The sequence below is a fragment of the Nerophis ophidion genome, linkage group LG19 (assembly GCF_033978795.1).
Source record: "Nerophis ophidion isolate RoL-2023_Sa linkage group LG19, RoL_Noph_v1.0, whole genome shotgun sequence".
NCBI classification, from domain to species: Eukaryota; Metazoa; Chordata; class Actinopteri; order Syngnathiformes; family Syngnathidae; genus Nerophis; species Nerophis ophidion.
In genome coordinates this window covers 31,610,954-31,631,490 of record NC_084629.1, presented here as the reverse complement: position 1 = coordinate 31,631,490, position 20,537 = coordinate 31,610,954, and the positions used below count along the sequence as shown (strand labels likewise).

At 42.6% G+C, this 20,537-nt stretch overlaps 1 protein-coding gene across 4 annotated transcripts in view; it reads right to left on the bottom strand.

The window, feature by feature from the left end:
- The window catches only part of si:dkey-100n23.5, a 330,394-nt gene that overhangs the window by 113,238 nt on the left and 196,619 nt on the right, over positions 1–20,537 (bottom strand). For all 4 annotated transcript variants that reach the window (XM_061879835.1, XM_061879833.1, XM_061879826.1 and 1 more), the window contains one exon: positions 18,113–18,195. In XM_061879835.1, coding sequence (XP_061735819.1) covers positions 18,113–18,195 — 83 coding nt within the window. The remainder of the gene's footprint in view (positions 1–18,112; positions 18,196–20,537) is intronic.

Sequence of the window (20,537 nt, the reverse complement as noted above, 5' to 3'; positions counted from 1 at the left end):
AAACCATCCCAAGCGGAGTCGGATCAGCATCGCAGAGATGTCCCCAACCGATACACAGGCGAGCGGTCAATCCTGGGTCCCGACGAGCGGTCCATCCTGGGTCCCGACTCTGGACAGCCAGTACTTCATCCATGGTCATCGGACCGGACCCCCTCCAAAGGGAGGGGGGGACAGAGGAGAAAAAGAAAATAAGCGGCAAATCAACTGGTCTAAAAAGGAGGTCTATTTAAAGGCTAGAGTATACAAATGAGTTTTAAGGTGAGACTGTTACCGGGAGGGCATTCCAGAGTACTGGAGCCCGAACGGAAAACGCTCTACAGCCCGCAGACTTTTTTTGGGCTTTGAGGAAGCACTGATAAGCTTAGGACCAACAATCAAGAAGATATTTGGACTTTTGAGTGAAGGATGAACTTTGGTGGCTGCCTGTATTTGTTATGTATTATTCTAATTTGATATTTATTTTTTGTTACATGTTAAGTGAATGAAGTGTACTTTTGTTGTCATTTCCTCATATTTCTGCACAATAACTCAGATATGGTAACACTGGCTAGCAGTAGAGAATACGGAGTGGTATTTGTTCTACAACTTATTTTGTTTAATTCATTATTGACGGCGTATTTCTTGCCATTTGATGTTGTTTATAGAGATGTCCGATCATATCAGCCGGCCGATAAATGCTTAAATAAATAATAAATGTTAAATGGGTTGTACTTGTATAGCGCTTTTCTACCTTCAAGGTACTCAAAGCGCTTTGACACTTACTTCCACATTCACTCATTCACACACACATTCACAGACTGATGGGGGGAGCTGCCATGCAAGGCGCTAACCAGCACCCATCAGGAACAAGGGTGAAGTGTCTTGCTCAAGGACACAACGGACATGATGAGGTTGGTACTAGGTGGGGATTGAACCAGGGACCCTCGGGTTGCGCACAGCCACTCTCCCACTGCGCCACGCCGTCCTTATGCTTAAAATGTAATATCGTAAATTATTGGTATCGGTTTCAAAAAGTAAGATTAATGACTTTTTAAAACGCCGCTGTACATAACCGGTAAAACACGGACGTATGGAGCAGTACAGAGCAGTTGTGTCTTCCAGTCAGCAGCCCCGCTCCTTTCCCGTGTCCCACACACAACACAGGAGTTGACGACTGTAGCATGAGAGGTTTACTGGCGACGCTTGATGACCTCATCAATCCGCCGCAAGCGCAGCATAACAACAACAAGAGTGTTGTTGCCGGTGCTGTAGCCGTGGCTAACAAGCAAGATCGCTCGGTGACTAACGACAACATGTCTATGGTTTGGGATTATTTCAAAGTGTGTCTGACGGATAAAAACCTGGCAATTTGCAATGACTGCAAAAAGTTGTATGCGAGGAGGAACCAAGACGTTTTCTTTTAATACAAGCAATTTGATCTTCCACCTCTTAAAGAATCATAAGGAGATATATAATGAATACAAGCGGATGATGGATGAAAAGCAAATACCGAAAGCAGCTGGCAGTGAACAGAGGTGCCCTGTCTCAACGCAGCCTTTCAGAAGCTCTGGTTGACTGCTAGGCCACTTCAAGAACTCACCACTAGCTTGCAGCACATTTGTGTTACTCATACAAACACATTAGAGCAGGGCAGATTGAGCCTAGTTTATAATTTCCTGTTATACAGTATGCCAGGCAGTCTTGCACTACAGGAGGACTATGTTATTGTTTACTTTATTACTCTAGTATACTCTGGACTGAAGCTGTGTGCCTTCATTATTTTGTAGCTGTTGTTTTGAGGCATGTTTAAAACAAATAAAAAATAATGCACTTTGTGAAAGTCAAAGTATAGTATTTCACATAGTTGTAGTGGGTATTAGGATTATCTCAGGGAGAGCATATCCAGATTTCCAAGATGCTGTTTTGACGCATGTTAAAAAAAATAATGCACTTCAATAATGAATACGGCAGTGCGATGTTGCCACTTTTTTCATAACTTGAGTTGAAGTTGTTCTCTTATTTTGGATAAACTTTTTACATTGTTTAATGTATCCAGTGGGACATCACAATAAAATTAGGCATAATAATGTGTTAATACCACAACTGTAAATATTGGTATTGGTTGATATCAGAATCAGTAATTAAGAGTTGGACAATATCGGAAGATCGGCAAAAAGCCATTTTTGGATATCTCTAGTTGTTTATTTTATTATTTTTTTCATATTTTTTCAGAATCAGATTCAGAATAGTTTTTTATTGCCATTGTTTGAGAACAGGTTCACAAACTAGGAATTTTTCTTGGTGCAATCGTGCAACATACAAGACATATAAGACAGAATAGGTGATAAAATGAGTTATCTATATATTTCTAGTTAATTTTATCATCTATTACTACACACAAAATGTGGCATTTTTTACTCATCAATATCTAACCCGTCTATTTGTATTTGTGGTTGACTTTCTCTTCTGTTGTTACCAAATTCCATTATGTTAGTTTTACAAAAATTCAAAAATAGACTGTTTTTATCAAACCATCCTTCAAATTTATAAATTTTATAAACTGAAGTTGTTGGTTCTTCGGCGTTGACAACAAACCTTCACTTCCATCCCTGCCTTCTTCTCGGGTTGGAGGGCATTTTTACAAACGAAAATCTAACGAGTAAGTGAAGTGAATTATATTTGTATAGCACTTTTCTTTAGTGATTCAAAGCGCTTTACATAGTGAAACACAATATCTAAGTTACATTTAAACAAGTGTGGGAGCCACTGGGAGCAGGTAGGTAAAGTGTCTTGTCCAAGGACACAACAGCAGTGACTAAAATGGCGGAAGCGGGAATCCAACCTGGAACCCTCAAGTTGCTGGCACAGCCACTCTAACAACCGAGTAAGTGCCGCAGACACATCGCATAAGATCGAAGTTAGAAGCAGTCATGGCGCCCTGTAGTCTTGTGGGTGCCGTTTGACCAATCATTGAGGAGATATATACGACTGATGGATCTAATGCAACTCTCACAAAGTTAATAAAATGAACGTATAAAAGTAATAGAGTCTTGTATTGAAACGAACAAAACACAGATCCATTTGTGACTTGTTCCCACCTCGAAGAAAAAGTCCAAGACACACAGACAAACAAACAAACAAACACAGTAGAGAATGGATGGTATAATGATGTTGGATTCAGCCTTGGTGGAGTGCTGTATTTCCAATTTCTGTAGTGAATCATCGAAAGGATAATTACATTTGCCAGAGGGTAGCAGTGAGGGAGGCCTTGAGGCCCTCCGGCACTCAACCCACCTATTTTCCCTGCAGGGAGAAAAGGGGTTCAATGTATGATAGGGTTGGACGGTGTACCGGTATTAGAATAGTACCGCGATACTAATTAATCATATTCGGTACTTTACGGCCTCTGAAAAGTACCGGTCCGTCACCACCCCCCCGTCGTTGTCACGTCGGTTCATTGCTGGTTTACGAGCAGACGAGTATGTTCCACAGTGCACAATCACCGAGTACAAACAGACATAGTGTGAAGACAGAAAAGGGAGAACGGACGCATTTTGGCTTAAAAACTAACGATAAAAGTTATAGCTGCTAAAGTCCAGTGTTTTAGCTACTTCTAAATCACTAAGCCTCGCATCCATGGCGACAAATAAAGTAAGTTTCTTACACGTATCATCATCACTGCAGGACGAGGAATAACTAAACATGCTTCACTACACACCGTATCTCACCGGGGACCCAATGTAAACAAACGCCATTGGTGGATCTACGCCTGAAATTCACTGTAATTATACCAAGTACAGGAGCGTATCTCGTCAATACTACTATGATTACGTTGATATTTTTTGGCATCACAACATTTTTTGTTTTTTTTAAATTTATATTATGTTTATAAACTCCATCCATTTTCTACCGCTTATTCCCTTTTGGGGCCGCGGGGGGCGCTGTCGCCTATCTCAGCTACAATCGGGCGGAAGGCGGCGTACACCCTGGACAAGTGCCACCTCATCGCAGGGCCAACACAGACTCAGGAAATATGTCCCTAGACACATGCGGACTTTGAATGTATGACAATGTATGATCCTGTAACTTATTGGTATCGGATTGATACCCAAATTTGTAGTATCATCCAAAAACTAATGAAGAATAGAATAAGTGATTATATTTTAACAGAAGTGTAGATAGAACATGTTAAGAGAGAAAGTAAGCAGATATTAACAATAAATGAACAAGTAGATTAATAATTCATTTTCTACCACATGTCCTTAATATTGTTGACAAAATAATAAAATGGTAAATGACACAATATGTTACTGCATACGTCAGCAGCTAAATTAGGAGCCTTTGTTTGCTTATTTACTAATAAAAGACAAGTTGTCTTGTATGTTCACTATTTTATTTAAGGAAAAACTTGCAATAATAAACATACAGTCTCGATCAAAAGTTTACATACACTTGTAAAGAACATAATGTCATGGCTGTCTTGAGTTTCCAATACTTTTTACAACTCTTATTTTTTTGTGATGGAGTGATTGGAGCACATACTTGTTGGTCACAAAAAATATTCATGAAGTTTGGTTGTTTTATGAAATAATTATGGGTCTACCGGAAATGTGACCAAATCTGCTGGCTCTAAAGTATACATACAGCAATGTTAATATTTGGTTAGACGTCCAAGTTTCACTGCAAAAAGGTGCTTTTGGTAGCCATCCACAAGCTTCTGGTTGAATTTTTGACCACTCCTCTGGACAAATTGGTGCAGTTCGGCTAAATTTGTTGGTTTTCTGACATGGACTTCTTCACCATTGTCCACTTGTTTAAGTCAGGACTTTGGGAAGGCCATTCTAAAACCTTAATTCTAGCCTGATTTAGCCATTCTTTACCATTTTTGACGTGTGTTTGGGGTCATTGTCCTGTTGGAACACCCAACTGCGCCCAAGAGCCAACCTCCGGGATTATGATTTCAGGTTGTCTTGAAGAATTTGGAGGTAATCCTCCTTTTCATTGTCCCATTTAAAGCACCAGTCCACATAAAAGTGATAAGACACTCCATGCCTCCGAAAAATCTCTCCAAAAGGGAGGAGATATAGAGCGAACACGATGGAGCCGAGAATAGATCCTTGGGGGACACCACAGTAAAGCGGAGCAGAAGAAGAGGTGGCGTCCCACCGTCTGACAGAGAAGGACCTTTCTGACAGGTAGGATCTGAACCACAGTAATGCAGTCCCCCTGACACCCACACAGTCTCTCAAGCGGTCAAAAAGAATTGTGTGGTCGACTGTGTCAAAGGCAGCTCCAAAATCTAAAAGCACTAAAATGGCACAGCTGCCAGAATCAAACATTAAAAGCAAATCATTAAAAACCTTTAAAAGTGCAGATTCCGTACTGTGCAAAGCTTTGTATCCAGACTGAAATGGATCTATAATGCCATTTTCATCTAAAAAAGGCTGCAGTTGGAACAAAACACATTTCTCCCAAATTTTTGTCAGAATAGGTAATTTAGAAATGGGCCGATAATTTGACAAACTTCTGCACAGTCATTTGCTAAAAAGCTCCAAACTTCACGTGACCTTCCAATTAGCCCACGTACAGTACGCAGAGAGATTCATGGAATGTGTTTCCATGGCCGAGCAGCGGTATCTAAGCCATACATCACCAAGTCAAATGCAGTGGTGTAAAGCACGTTGCCACTTGACTCTAAAGCAGTGGAGTGAAGTGTGAAGTGAATTATTTTTTATAAAGCGGTTCTTTTTTCTAGTGACTCAAAGCGCTTTACATAGTGAAACCCAATATTTAAGTTACATTTAAACCAGTGTGGGCGGCACTGGGAGAAGCTGGGTAGAGTGTCTTGCCTGAGGACACAACGGCAGTGACTAGGATGGCGAAAGCAGGAATCGAACCTGGAACCCTCAAGTAGCTGGCACGGCCACTCCAGCAACCGAACTATGCCGCCTCAGTGAGTGATGAATCACACTTTTCCATCTGGCAATCTGATGGACGAGTCTGGGTTTGGAGGTTGCCAGGAGAGGGGTACATTTCGTACTGCATTGCGCTGAGTGTGAAATTTGGTGGAGGAGGAATTATGGTGTGGAGGTTTTTTTCAGGAGTTGGGCTTGGCCCCTTAGTTCCAGTGAAAGGAACTTTGAACGCTCCAGGTTACCAAAACATTTTGGACAATTCCATGCTTCCAACCTTGTGGGAACCATTTGGAGCGGGCCTCTTTCTCTTCCAACATGACTATGCACCAGTGCACAAAGCAAGATCCATAAAGACATGGATGAAAGAGTCAGGTGTGGAAGAACTTGACTGGCCTGCACAGAGCCCGAACCTGAACCCGATGGAACACCTTTGGGATGAATTAGAACGGAGACTGACAGCCAGGTCTTCTCGACCAACATCAGTGTGCGACCTCACCAAACCGCTTTTGGAGGAATGGTTGAAAATTCCTATAAACACACTCCGCAACCTTGTGGACAGCCTTCCCTGAAGAGTTAAAGCTGTAATAGGTGCAAAATGTCAACCGACATCATATTGAACCCTATGGATTAGGAATAGGGTAGCACTTCAACTTCATCTGTGAATCAAGGCAGATGGCTAAATACTTTTGGCAATATAATGTATATTTTGATTATTTTTGATTAGGTACTCCGGCTTCCTCCCACCTCCAAAGACATGCACCTGGGGATAGGTTGATTGGCAACACTAAATGGTCCCTAGTGTGTGAATGTGAGTGTGAATGTTGTCAGTCTATCTGTGTTGGCCCTGCGATGAGGTGGTGACTTGTCCAGGGTGTACGCTGGCTTCCGCTGGAATGCAGCTGAGAAAGGCTCCAGCACCCCCCGCGACTCCGATAAGGACAAGCGGTAGAAACTGGATGGATGGATGGAACAGCACAGCAACATTTATTGGCAGTGTAATTGGAGCTGCTGTCCTGTGTTTGCACCTTTTTTATACAAACAAACAAAACAGGAAAGTACATTTTCTTAGATGTACTTTGTTGTTCTCTTCATGGCAATAATCTGGCAACCAATCAATGGTCTGAACTAGGGCTGGACGATATATCGATATACGCGATATATCGCGGGTTTGTCTCTGTTCGATATAGAAAATGACTATATCGTGATATTCGAATATTCGTTCTCACGCAGTTGCTTTTAGCTGCGGGCATTACACTACAGGCTCTTCACACTCCTTGTGTCTCCTTCTCACTGACAGCAAGCGCACAAACTTACATACGTCACATACTGTCACGTTATACGTCACATACGTATACGCCCTGGCGGAGCAGAGAGGTAGCAGCATGGGTAACGTTAGCTGTGATGCTAGCAGAACCATGCGAGTGGTAATACGAGAGAAAGAATGTGGGAATGAAGGAAGAAGTAATTCCCAAGAAAAACAGCAGGGGGTCCATCGTCTGGCGGTGGTTTGGTTTCAAGCGGGAATATGTCGAACAGACAACTTTAATTTGTCAAGTGTGGGGCACACCAAAAGTAGCGTTACTGCTAATATGTAGCATCATTTGAAAAGTCACCCGCTAGAGAATGAAGAGTGCTTGAAACTGCATGTCAACATCTCAGTTTGGTGCCACATCCACAAAATGCCGAAGCAACAATTTCCAGATCAACACCGTATGAAAAAAAATCAACAACAAAAGGAATTAATGTCCGCAGTAAACTACCACATTGCAAAGGACATACACTATTTGATTTCCTATTATGCAGCTCATTTTTATGTGACACCTGTTGAAATATCTTGTGTGACATCATGCACTAAAGTGCACTTTATTTGTTTTAAAGTAGTGTAGTGGCATTCTGTACAATATGTGCACTTTAATTCAGTGTTGTTTTGATATGTCATCTTAGTGACATCATGCACAAAAGTGCACTCATAGCTTGTTTTAAAATTTCTCTGACAATCTTGCACTTTCTGTTTTTGAAATGACATGAATGTTTGTGCCATTGCTTAATTACTGTTTAATAAATACAGTTTGGGTCAATTGACTTAGTTGTGATTTCCTTCTCTGCATGAAAGTTTAAAATGAGCATATATTAATAAACCAGAATGTTTTAATGTAGACAGATAGAATCATCATACTGCTGTGATTATATGCATCAAGTGTTCATTCAAGGCTAAGGCAAAAATATCGAGATATATATCGTGTATCGCGATATGACATAAACATATTGATATATTGAAGGCCTACTGAAACCCACTACTACCGACCACACAGTCTGATATATCAATGATGAAATCTTAACATTGCAACACAAGCCAATACGGCCGGTTTAGTTGACTAAATTACAATTTTAAATGTCCCGCGGAGTTTCCTGTTGAAAATGTCGTGGAATGATGACGTGTGTTTGTGACGTTATTGGTTGAAGGGGACATATTAGCTCAGCACCACTTACGGCTAAAAGTTGTCTCTTTTCATCGCGCAATTACACAGTATTTCAGACATCTATGTTGCTGAATCCTTCGCAATTTGTTCAATTAATAATGGAGGAGTCAAAGTAGAAATATGGAGTTGGGAAGCTTTTAGCCTTTAGCCACACAAACACACAGTGTTTCCTTGTTTAAAATTCCGGAGGTGAAGCTTTACTATGGATCAGAGCGGTCAAGCGAACATGGATCCCGACTACATGTCAACCGGCAGTTATCGGTGAGAAATTGTGGTAATAAGTCGCCTATTACCGGAGATCAGCAGAGCTTCTGTCCTGCTGTAGCTTTGTGACTTCCCTCAACACACCCGTCAACACACCTGTGGCCACACCCCTCCGACTATCAGGTACTATTTAACTCACTAAAACACTAGCAACACAATAGGCAGATAAGGGATTTCCCAGAATTATCCTAGTAAATGTGTCCACAAACATCTGCATCGCTCTCACTGCAATAGCCTTTTTTATTTTTTTTTTACTTTTTTTTAATTTTCTAGTCCTTCACTCTAAATTTCCTCATCCACAAATCTTTCATCCTCGCTCAAATTAATGGAGAAATTGTTTCTTTCTCGGTCCGAATAGCTCTCGTTGCTGGAGGCTCACATTGTAAACAATGTGAGCATGTGAAGAGCCCTACAATTAGTGACGTCACGCGCACATCGTCTGCTACTTCTGGTAAAGGCAAGGCTTTTTTATTAGCGACCAAAAGTTGCGAACTTTATCGTCGATGTTCTCTACTAAATCCTTTCAGCAAAAAAAAGGTAATATGCGAAATGATCAAGTATGACACATAGAATGGACCTGCTATCCCCGTTTAAGTAAGAAAATCTCATTTCAGTAGGCCACCCGAACTGTCCTGATTTACTCTTTTTGGTAGTGTGCCCAAATGGAAGTGCCAGTACCTATTTTTATGATCTTGTACACGACACCAGCATGTGCTACGTGTTTGACAAGAGAAACCAAGAAAAATGCATCATGTGTGCTTTTTGGTAGTGAAGCTGCAAAAGTTTGCCGGTGACAAAAAACAAACAAACAAACAAACCAGAAAAAACACGAGTACGTTTGTCCGGGTGGAGCACTCACTCGTCAGACGGCGACGTGCCACCGGAATCGACGGCGGCGAGGCTTCCAAGGAGAGGGCTTATTTATGCAAACAGGCGTACAGGCGCGCACAGTAGGAATCTAGACAAGCCTTGTAAACAAACACACACCCACACTAAAAAGCACACAGGGGAGGCGATGTGAGAAGCAGACTGTGAAAACTGTAGTCGGCGTGCCCGGGCAACTGACATACAAACACACACACACACACACACACACACACACACACACACACACACACACACACACACACACACACACACACACACACACACACACACACACAAAGAGAGTGAGTGAGGAGGAAAAGTAGGAGCGCCTTCCCATTTCAATTCGCAACAGCTGGTGTCGAATTAACACGTTTACCAGTGTGCATTTGGAACAGATTAAAATTGCGTGTGTGGCGTGTGACTGTCTGCGCATTTTATGTGTGTGTGTGGCAGCAGATGAGGGCCAAAACAAGAGTGTGTTTGTGTGTGGGAGTGCCTGCGTATTAAAGGGATGGATCAGGCCGGGAGAAAATGGCAAAGAGAGAGGGAGCGAGGAGGAGGAGAGAGGGAGCGCTCTAACCGACAGCTTTAGCTGCTGCCCTGGGCCGTCTCTCTAAGCCCTGTTTAGGAGGCTTTGGAGCTCAGATAGAAATAATCCCCCACTCAGACACACACACACACACACGCGCGCACACGCACACGCACACAGGATGGAAAAGCTTTACGACGTGCTCGCCAACGCGCATGCCCGTCAAGCCAGACAAACAAGTGCGCACACACGGCAACAAGCGGCGACAGCACATTTGCCTTGACACGAAACCAAGCGGCCGCCTACGCTCGCCAGCGGGGGGGGGGAGAAAAAACACACACACACACACACACACACACACACACACACACACACACACACACACACACACACACACACACACACACACACAGCCTGTCTTCCCGTGCGCTCGCTTCCTTCCTTCCACGCGGCAGCATCGGCACGGCACCGTGACAAACACTTTACACACTCCAGCCCCTCAGCTGAAGGGAGGGGAGGAAGGAGGGGATGGAGGAGGATATGAGCCAGGGGGAGGCAGGCGAGTAAATAGCGGAGGGGGGCGGGGTGGGCTAACAAATTAATAGGGGCTGGGGAACGGCGGGAGGCGGTGGAAGACGACAACGAGAGAGCAATTCATTCCCATTTTATCCCCCCGTGCGCTCTCGGGAGAAAGGCAGAGAGTGTTTGCTCAAGACAGGCGGAGAGAGCGATAGAGGGGAGGGAAGGCGTTGGAGGGGTGGAGGGCTGGGGAGGGGGGGCGGGGGGCGCTTTGTGTGATGGAGAGAGAGAGAGGGAGAGAGAAAAAAAGAGAATGGCAAATTAAGGGGACAAATCAGGAGCTTTTCACTGAGACGCCAGGAAACTTTGCGCCTCGGTCTTCCGCACGTAACCCAGCGAAGCGGGATATATTCCCGCACAGCGACTGATAATTAAAGGTCCCCTATTATGGGAAATGGACTTTTTAATGACGTTCTAACAGGAATATGTGTCCCGAGGGCCTGTTTAGGAGCACCACAAAAAAAAGCAAAAATAAATAAATATATATATATATATATATCATCTTATTTGCTCCACCTTTGAGAGAAAGGGCCCTGACACCATGACATGATTAACGTAGACCCCGAACAAGTTGAAAAACGTATTCGAGTGTTACCATTTAGTGGTCAATTGTACGGAATATGTACTGTACTGTGCAATCTACTAATAAAAGTCTCATTCAATCCATCAATCAGACACGTTTGCTTTTGAAGTATCAAGATATGTTGAAGGAGAAACGTCCTTCTTCGAGAACGCCGAAACGCTTCTGACCTGTTTTTAGTTAGATGAGCCTGGTCTGAGGAGTGTAATCCCACGATAGTTGGAACACACCCTCCGGTCCCCCTTCTTAAATAGAGGGACCACCACCCTGGTCTGCCAAAGTCCACCCGATGCTGCAGAGTCTTGTCAACCAAGACAGCCCCACAGCATCCAGAGCCTTGAGGAACTCCGGGCGGATCTCGCTTTGCCACCGAGGAGCTTTTTAACTAAGCACCAGCTACCTTGCGGCCACAGCTCCATTCAGCCGCCTCGACAATAGAGGTGTGGAACATGGTCCCCTCGGACTCAATGTCCAGCACTTCCAATGTGACATGTTCAAAGTTTTTCCGGAGGTGGGAATTGAAACTCTCTCTGACAGGAGACTCTGCCAGACGTTCCCAGCAAACCCTCACAATGCGTTTGGGCCTGCCAGGTCTGTCCCGCATCCTCCCCCACCACCGCAGCCAACTCACCACCAGGTGGTGATCAGTTGAAATCTCCGCCCCTCTGTTCACCCGAGTGTCCAAAACATGAGGCCGCAAATCCGATGACACAACTACAAAATCGATCATGGAACTGCGGCCTAGGGTGTCCTGGTGCCAAGTGCACATATGGACACCCTTATGTTTGAACATGGTGTTTGTTATGGACAGTCTGTGACGAGCACAAAAGTCCAATAACAAAACACCACTCGGGTTCAGATCCGGGCGGCCTTTCTTCCCAATCACACCTCTCCAGGTTTCACTGTCGTTGCCAACATGAGCGTTTAAGTCCCCCAGTAGGACAAAGGAATCACCCGGGGGAGAACTTTCCAGTACTCCCTCGAGTGTATCCAAAAAGGTTGGGTACTCTGAACTGTAGTTTGGTGCATAAGCACAAACATGAGTCCGGACCCATCCCCCCACCCGAAGGCGGAGGGACGGCGTGGCGCAGTGGGAGAGTGGCCGTGCGCAACCCGAGGGTCACTGGTTCAAATCCCACCTAAAACCAACCTCGTCACGTCCGTTGTGTCTTGAGCAAGACACTTCACCCTTGCTCCTGATGGTTGCTGGTTGGCGCCTTGCATGGCAGCTCCCTCCATCAGTGTGTGAATGTGTGTGTGAATGGGTAAATGTGGAAGTAGTGTCAAAGCGCTTTGAGTACCTTGAAGGTAGAAAAGCAACCCATTTATCATTATTATTTATTTACCCTCTCGTCCACTGGGTTGAACTCCAACGTACAGGCTTTGAGCCTGGGGGCAAGAAGAATTGCTACCCCAGCTCGTCGCCTCTCACTGCTGGCAACGCCAGAGTGGAAGAGAGTCCAGTGCCTCTCGAGAGAAGTGGTTCCAGAGCCCTTGTTGTGCGTCGAGGTGAGTCCGACTATATCCAGCCGGAACTTCTCTACCTGGCGCACTAGCTAAGCCTCCTTCCACGTCCCAAGAGCTAGCTTATGTAGCTGAGGATCGGACCGCCAAATGCCCTGTCTTCGGCTGCCGCCCAGCTCACACTGCACCTGACCTCTAAGGCCCCTGCTATGGGTGGTGAGCCCATTGGAAGTAAAATCATAGAAACAAAACTTTCGAATGTCTCGAAGTTCATTCAATAAGATTTGTGCATTGACGAAAGGAGTTTTAAATCTGAAGAAAAAGACCGTTATTCCCCCAGTCGATACTGTTTCGGACGAGAGTTGCTATTGTTGTGTAAAAGTTTGCCAGTTGTGATGAACACAGAGTTCTTTCTACCGTATTTTTCGATTTATAAGTTGCAGTTTTTTTCATTGTTTGGCCGGAGGTGCGACTTACACTCTGGAGCGACTTACGTGTGAAATTATTAACACATTACAGTAAAATACCAAATAATAATATTTATGTCATTCACGTAAGAGACTAGGCGTATATCAGCAATCATCTCACACACGTCAACCAATAAAAATATGGTCATAGCAGAAGTTCATTGCGAAAAAAAAATGCTACCTGCTACTACTTTCATACCTAAGAAAATTGATCATTTCAACATTGGCGGTAACTTGTAAAAACTGAGAAGGGCTGAACAAAAATGGCACCGAAAAAGAAATCATATACTGCAGGTTACAAGCTGGAAGTAGTGAAATATGCAGCAGAAAACAGCAATCGAGCAGCAGAAAGAAAGTTTGGAGTAAGCGATATCATTGGATCGATAGACAAAGCATGGACTTCAGTGACAACCGAAACCTTCCTGCCCAGTTTCAGAAAGGCTGGAATGATTGGAACTGCAACTGACGATGACTCTGACGTTAGCGACGTACCGATACAAGAGGATGCGGCGCATTGTCTACCTTTGGAGTTGGCAGAGTTGTTTAGAAGCAACACCGAAGAAGAAGATTTCATTGGATTTAGTGATTAGGAGTGACAGATTGTTTGGTACATGTATAGCATGTTCTATATCAGGGGTCACCAACGCGGTGCCCGGGGGCACCAGGTCACCCGTAAGGACCAGATGAGTCGCCCGCTGGCCTGTTCTAAAATAGCTCAAATAATAGCACTTACCAGTGAGCTGCCTCTATTTTTTCATTTGTATTTATTTACTAGCAAGCTGGTCTCGCTTTGCTCGACATTTTTAATTCTAAGAGAGACAAAACTCAAATAGAATTTGAAAATCCAAGAAAATATTTTAAAGACTTGGTCTTCACTTGTTTAAATAAATTCATTTATTTTTTTACTTTGCTTCTTATAACTTTCAGAAAGACAATTTTAGAGAACATTTTAGGATTTTTAAACACATATACCTTTTTACCTTTTAAATTCCTTCCTTTTCTTTCCTGACAATTTAAATCAATGTTAAAGTAAATTTGTTTTTCTTATTGTTAAGAATAATAAATACATTTTAATTTAATTATTCATTTTAGCTTCTGTTTTTTCGACGAAGAATATTTGTGAAATATTTATTTAAACTTGTTATGAATAAAATAAAATACAAATATCGTGGCAAACCTAGAAAATCTGTAGAATCAAATTCAAATCTTATTTCAAAGTCTTTTGAATTCATTTTAAAATTTTTGTTCTGGAAAATCTAGAAGAAGTAATGATTTATCTTTTTTAGAAATATAGCTTGGTCCAATTTGTTATAAATTATAACAAAGTGCAGATTGGATTTTAACCTATTTAAAACATGTCATCAAAATTCTAAAATTAATCTTAATCAGTAAACATTTATTAATGATGTTCCATTAATTTTTTTTTTTTAATTTTTAAAAAAATATTCGAATTAGCCATTTTTTTTCTTGGTTTTTTTGTTTGAATTTTGAAATTTAAAGAGTCAAAATTCAAGATAAACTATGTTTCAAAATTTAATTTTACATTTTTTTGTGTTTTCTCCTCTTTTAAACTGTTCAATTAAGTGTTTTTTTCATCATTTATTCTCTACAAAAAAAACTTCCGTAGAAAGAAAAAAAATGTACGACGGAATGACAGACAGAAATACCGATTTTTTTGTTGTTGTTGATATTTATCTGTTTCTATATACATTTAATGTGAGAAATCCTTACGATGATTAGTGTTTCCACAAAGATAAATATCATTTATTATTAATAATAACATAGAGTTAAAGGTAAATTGAGCGAATTGGCTATTTCTGGCAATTTATTTAAGTGTGTATCAAACTGGCAGCCCTTTGCATTAATCCGTACCCAAGAAGAAGCTCTTGGTTTGGTGACCCCCTATTCTATATGTTATAGTTATTTGAATGACTCTTATCATAATATGTTACGTTAACATACCAGGCACACACACACTCATGAGGTTTGGTTTTCAATCGCATAATCCAAGTGGCTAGTCCTACTTTTCAAAAACCAAAACCGATCAGATTAAGGTGTTTCCATGGATTGTATAAGGCATATTTAGAGTCGGATTATTTAGTGTTCACCGGCGACGAAGCAGGCTGATAAGCGAAATAGTCGTCAATTAGGCGAAAAATTGCAAAAGATGTCCTCAACCGAGACGTAGATCTTTGAACGGATCATGACAGCAGCAGAAGCAACTATAACGTTTTATAATCTTGTTTATCTTCAGCGAATAGGCTGACCTAGTATAATGTTGTTTTGAAAATGCGAATGTGATGTTAGCACTGTAGCATACAAACAGAAGCTATGCTAGTTGCTAACGTCGTCCTGCCCCACTCCTTGATGTTATATTGTTTTTTGTGATATGTGGCGTCGATTACATTGGACAAGTGCAGAGTTACAGTGCGCATGTAAAAAGTGAATAAAGTACACAAAAGCACTTTGACACACACACTCAAACACAGCTCATTAGTGTTGAAGCTACAGAGACACAAAACAACGTGTTCCCAGTAGGGCTTAGAAAAAGCATTTTTAACTGCAAGTCTAAATTCCCGTATCAAAGCTAGACGCCTTAAAGGGGAACATTATCACCAGACCTATGTAAGCGTCAATATATACCTTGATGTTGCAGAAAAAAGACCATATATATTTTTAACAGATTTCCAAACTCTAAATGGGTGAATTTTGGCGAATTAAACGCCTTTCTGTTTAGCCCTCTTGAAGCGATGACGTCAGTACGTGACGTTGCCTAGGTAAGAAAGCCGCCATTTTCATTTTCTCAAACACATTACAAACACCGGGTCTCAGCTCTGTTAGTTTCCGTTTTTTCGACTATTTTTTGGAACCTTGGAGACATCATGCCTCGCAGTGTGTTGTCGGAGGGTGTAACAACACTAACAGGGAGGGATTCAAGTTGCACCACTGGCCCGAAGATGCGAAAGTGGCGAGAAATCTGCCGCCAGACCCCATCGAATGTGCCGGAGTATCTGCACATTTTACCGGCGATGCTAAGACAGACATGACACAGAGATGTATGGATAACCTGCAGATGCATTTGCAACGATAAAGTCAACTAAATCACAAAGGTCAGTTTTGTTGATGTTGTTGACTTATGTGCTAATCAGACATATTTGGTCGCGGCGTGACTGCCAGCTAATTGATGCTAACATGCTATTTATGCTAGTATGTACATTTGAAACTATATTACATTTCCTTCCACCCAGATTCTATGCGAAAAAAACACTTACCAATCGGATTTAAGTTGCTCCAGTGTCACAAGATGCGAAAGCCCTGATCGTTTGGTCTGCACATTTTACAGGCGATGCTACCGCAGCTATTCGGCCATGCTATGGCTATGAATAGCGTCAATAGCTATTTGCTCAATAGCTTCAGTTTCTTTTTCAATACTTTCATACTCCAACCATCCGTTTCAATACATGCGTAATCTGTTGAATCGCTTAAGCCGCTGAAATCCTAGTCTGAATCCGGGGTAATGTCGCTATATCTTGCTGTGGTATTCGCCATTGTTTGTTTACATTGGCAGCACTGTATGACGTCACAGGAAAATGAACAGTGGCTTCGAGAGAGCGAAAATAAGGCACTTTAAAGCTTTTTTTAGGGATATTACGGGACCGGTAATATTTTGAACAAAACTTTAAAAAAATACAACAAGTCACTGGGAACTGATTTTTATTGTTTTTAACCCTTTTGAAATTGTGATAATGTTCCCCTTTAAATACATTATTGTGGCAACTGAGAAATTTTAAGATGGGTGACGCCAGCGCTTGGTGACGCCAGCGATTGGTAAGGTGTGATGAATAAAAGCGACATTTGCTGTCAACACAACACGGCAGGTCTTGTTCCTATCGTGGCATGGCCGCATATCACTTAGCATGGAATTACAGTGCATGATGAAATTTCACACAGCTGCTCTCTTACCTCTGTTACGTGCAAGTCATGTCGGTGCTTTTCACACAGCCAAGCCACACGGTCAAAATGCAGTTTTTTTGAGGGAGAGAAGGGAAAGTGACATTTCAGAAGGGAAAAAGGGAGAGGAAGGCGGCGTTGAAGGAGAGGGCTGGGCAATTTTGGGTTTTCCACAGGATGCAGTTTGTCATCTCATTCAGCTGACAGCTCGCGCGGGGGGGCGGCGGGGACGGAACGCGCGGGATTGGAATGGATGGAGAGGTTAAGGAGTGGGAGGAGAAGGGCAGGAAGGGTTGTGGGGGGTGCGGGGAGAAGCGGCGTTGGAGGCAAGCCTTTGAGAGACGTTGACCCTGTAATTGACCTGTGTCTATGCCGACATCGCCGTGGCGACAAGCAGAGCCGCCGCAGCTAATCACTTAGTAACCCTGACCTGTCAATCACACCCGCTCTACATGGAACGAGAGCAGGGAAGTGTAGAGTGGGGGGTGGGGGGTGGGGGGGGGGGGGGGTCGATGGCGGGCAAAAAGGATGGAGTATAGAGGACATGAGGGTTAGAAGTGGTAAAGGGGGGGGGGGGGGGGTGCAAGGGGGGGGGGGCGAAGAAGTAATAACAGGGCCGAGGTTATCATTTACTGGACCACCCGCCTCCTTGCCGCCAACCCTCGCCTGACAAAGCCCCGACTTTAAAAAAGCCAATAAAATGCTCCATGCAGCACACACACACACACACACACACATACACATACATACACACACACACACACACACACACACACACACACACACACACACACACACACACACACACACACACACACACACACACACACACACACACACACACACAAATATGCAAGCACACAGTCTTGCCAGGCCGCTAACAGTGAGAGCGGCGCATCTAAGATAAGCGAGAGTAAGAGAAGGAGGAGGAAGAGGAGGAGGCAAAAAGATAAGCCGACATGCAAATAAAAGAAGAGAGTGGGGGGCGGGGGGGTAAAATGTATATAACTCACACGTGTAGAGTGTTTATGTCCTACCTGTTGATGAGCGGGAAGATAGACACCAACAGGTAAACAGACGGATACCACTTCAGAGGCTTGATCTCCTCGGCCAGGGACACCTGCAAACGAGCACAGATGGTTTATGGCGGCGAAGGAGGGACGACAGCTCCTCTTTCACACAAAGATGTCACTAAATTGTGGCATTGGAGCCGTAAAACCGTCGATCTGTTCGGTGCCTTTTTCCACAAAACCCAATGGAACATGCCTGCCCTCAATTTCATATATAAAGTATTTGTTGGAAAGCAACATTATCCGTTTAAGTAGGGTGCATGAAACACCTCTCTTACTACCACAGAAGACAGAGCATTCGGTAGTAGACGCTTCATTTTGTGTTTCTGACTTCCATAGGTAATGGGAAAGAAGATTTTTCACAAATATCCAGAAAATTGACAGACGTATTTATTCTCTTGTGCCTTTTACACAGAACACCTATCGCCACAACCAGGTACGCTTTCACGCAGTGAAATGGCATCACACACTTGGATAATCATCCAGTATGGCGTGTAAATACTGTTCAGAGAGTGACATTTGCTTTCAACACAAAGCAGCAGAAGAGTGTCAGGTGTTAAACTTCCAAGACGGAATACCCTTTCACACATCCGTCGCGTCCCGCCACTCATAAAACCTCCTATGCAATCAAATTTTGATTCTCGAAAGTGTGAAGTAACTTGTCACACCTAGATCCAGAAACGTTGCCATATCAGTAAAGACTAGTGACGGCATAACATATTTATTATCCTTTGACTTTTACACAGAAACCAGATTGTTCACACCACAATACAGCATCCTAGTGACAAAAGACAATACTTTTCTGACGACAATTGTTTTCAACACAATAGGACAGGAAAAGTGAGACTTTTGTATTTTACATCCCCTGTCCAAGTGTTTTACAAATTCCTTTCACACTGGCAACATCCCATCTTTAAACCTAACCCAGAATGCATCACATTCATGGGTCAACCATGATTTCATACAGCCCAGTAACATGAAAAAAAAGGCTTTTCACACAACAAATATGTTGCACCAGAGGTCTATAGAATTAGCCCCAGGATGTAATTTATCCACTAGTACCTTTTAAACAGAACCCAGATTAACACCATTACACACCATTCTGCAACCTAATTTTTACATGCATGACGATAACAGATAATACTTGTCTGACAGCGACAGTTGTTTTCAGTGCAGAAGACGTGAGTATAAAATTTAGAATTTCACATCCCTGCAACAGTTTTCTACAATTTCCTTTCACACAGGCAACATCCCACCTCTGTTATTACCCCAGACGTCATCAAATTCATTAGACAACCAGGATTTCATACTGCCCAGGAACATGGGGAAAAGGATTTTTACACAGCAAAGTTGCTGGATCAGAGCCCTAGCAGTATATCCGGAATGTATTTGTCCGCTGGTGCCTTTTACACAGAACCCAGATTATTCAGACCATCGCACACAATCCTAAAATCAAGTAATTACACGCATGACGACAACAGATAATAATTGTCTGACAGTGAAAATTGTTTTCAACAGTTGTTTTTTTGATTGATTGAAACTTTTATTAGTAGATTGCACAGTACAGTACATATTCCGTACAATTGACCACTGAATGGTAACACCCCAATAAGTTTTTCAACTTGTTTAAGTCAGGGTCCACGTTAATCAATTCATGGTAAGGTGACAAAAGATAATAATTGTCTGACAGTGACAATTGTTTTCAACAGTCAAGGTGAAGTGAGTCTAGGGTCTTGAAATTCACATCCCGGCTCACCTCTCTACAATTTCCTTTCACACAGGCAACATCTGACCACTGAAACTACCCCAGAAGTCATCAAATTCATGAGTCAAACAGGATTTCATACTGCCAAGAAACATGGGGGAAAAGGCTTTTTACATGGCAAAGTTGCTGGATCAGAGCCCCAACAGTATGTCCGGAATGTATTTGTCCGCTGGTGCATTTTACACGGAACCCATATTATTCAGACCATCGCACACAATTCTAGATTCAATTAATTACATGCATGACGAAAACAGATAATAATTGTCTGACAGTGACAATTGTTTTCTAAAGTCAAGGGGAAGTGAGTTTAGGGTCTTGAAATTCACACCCCTGCCCCACCTTTCTACAATTCCCTTTCACTCAGGCAACATCTGACTAATCAATCAATCAATCAATGTTTATTTATATAGCCCCAAATCACAAATGTCTCAAAGGACTGCACAAATCATTACGACTACAACATCCTCGGAAGAACCCACAATGAATGATGAAACTACCCCAGGAGTCGGCAAATTCATTAGACAACCAGGATTTCATACTGCCAAAAAACATGGGGGAAAATGATTTTTACATAGCATAGTTGCAGGATCAGAGCTCTAACAGTATATCCGGAATGTATATGTCCGC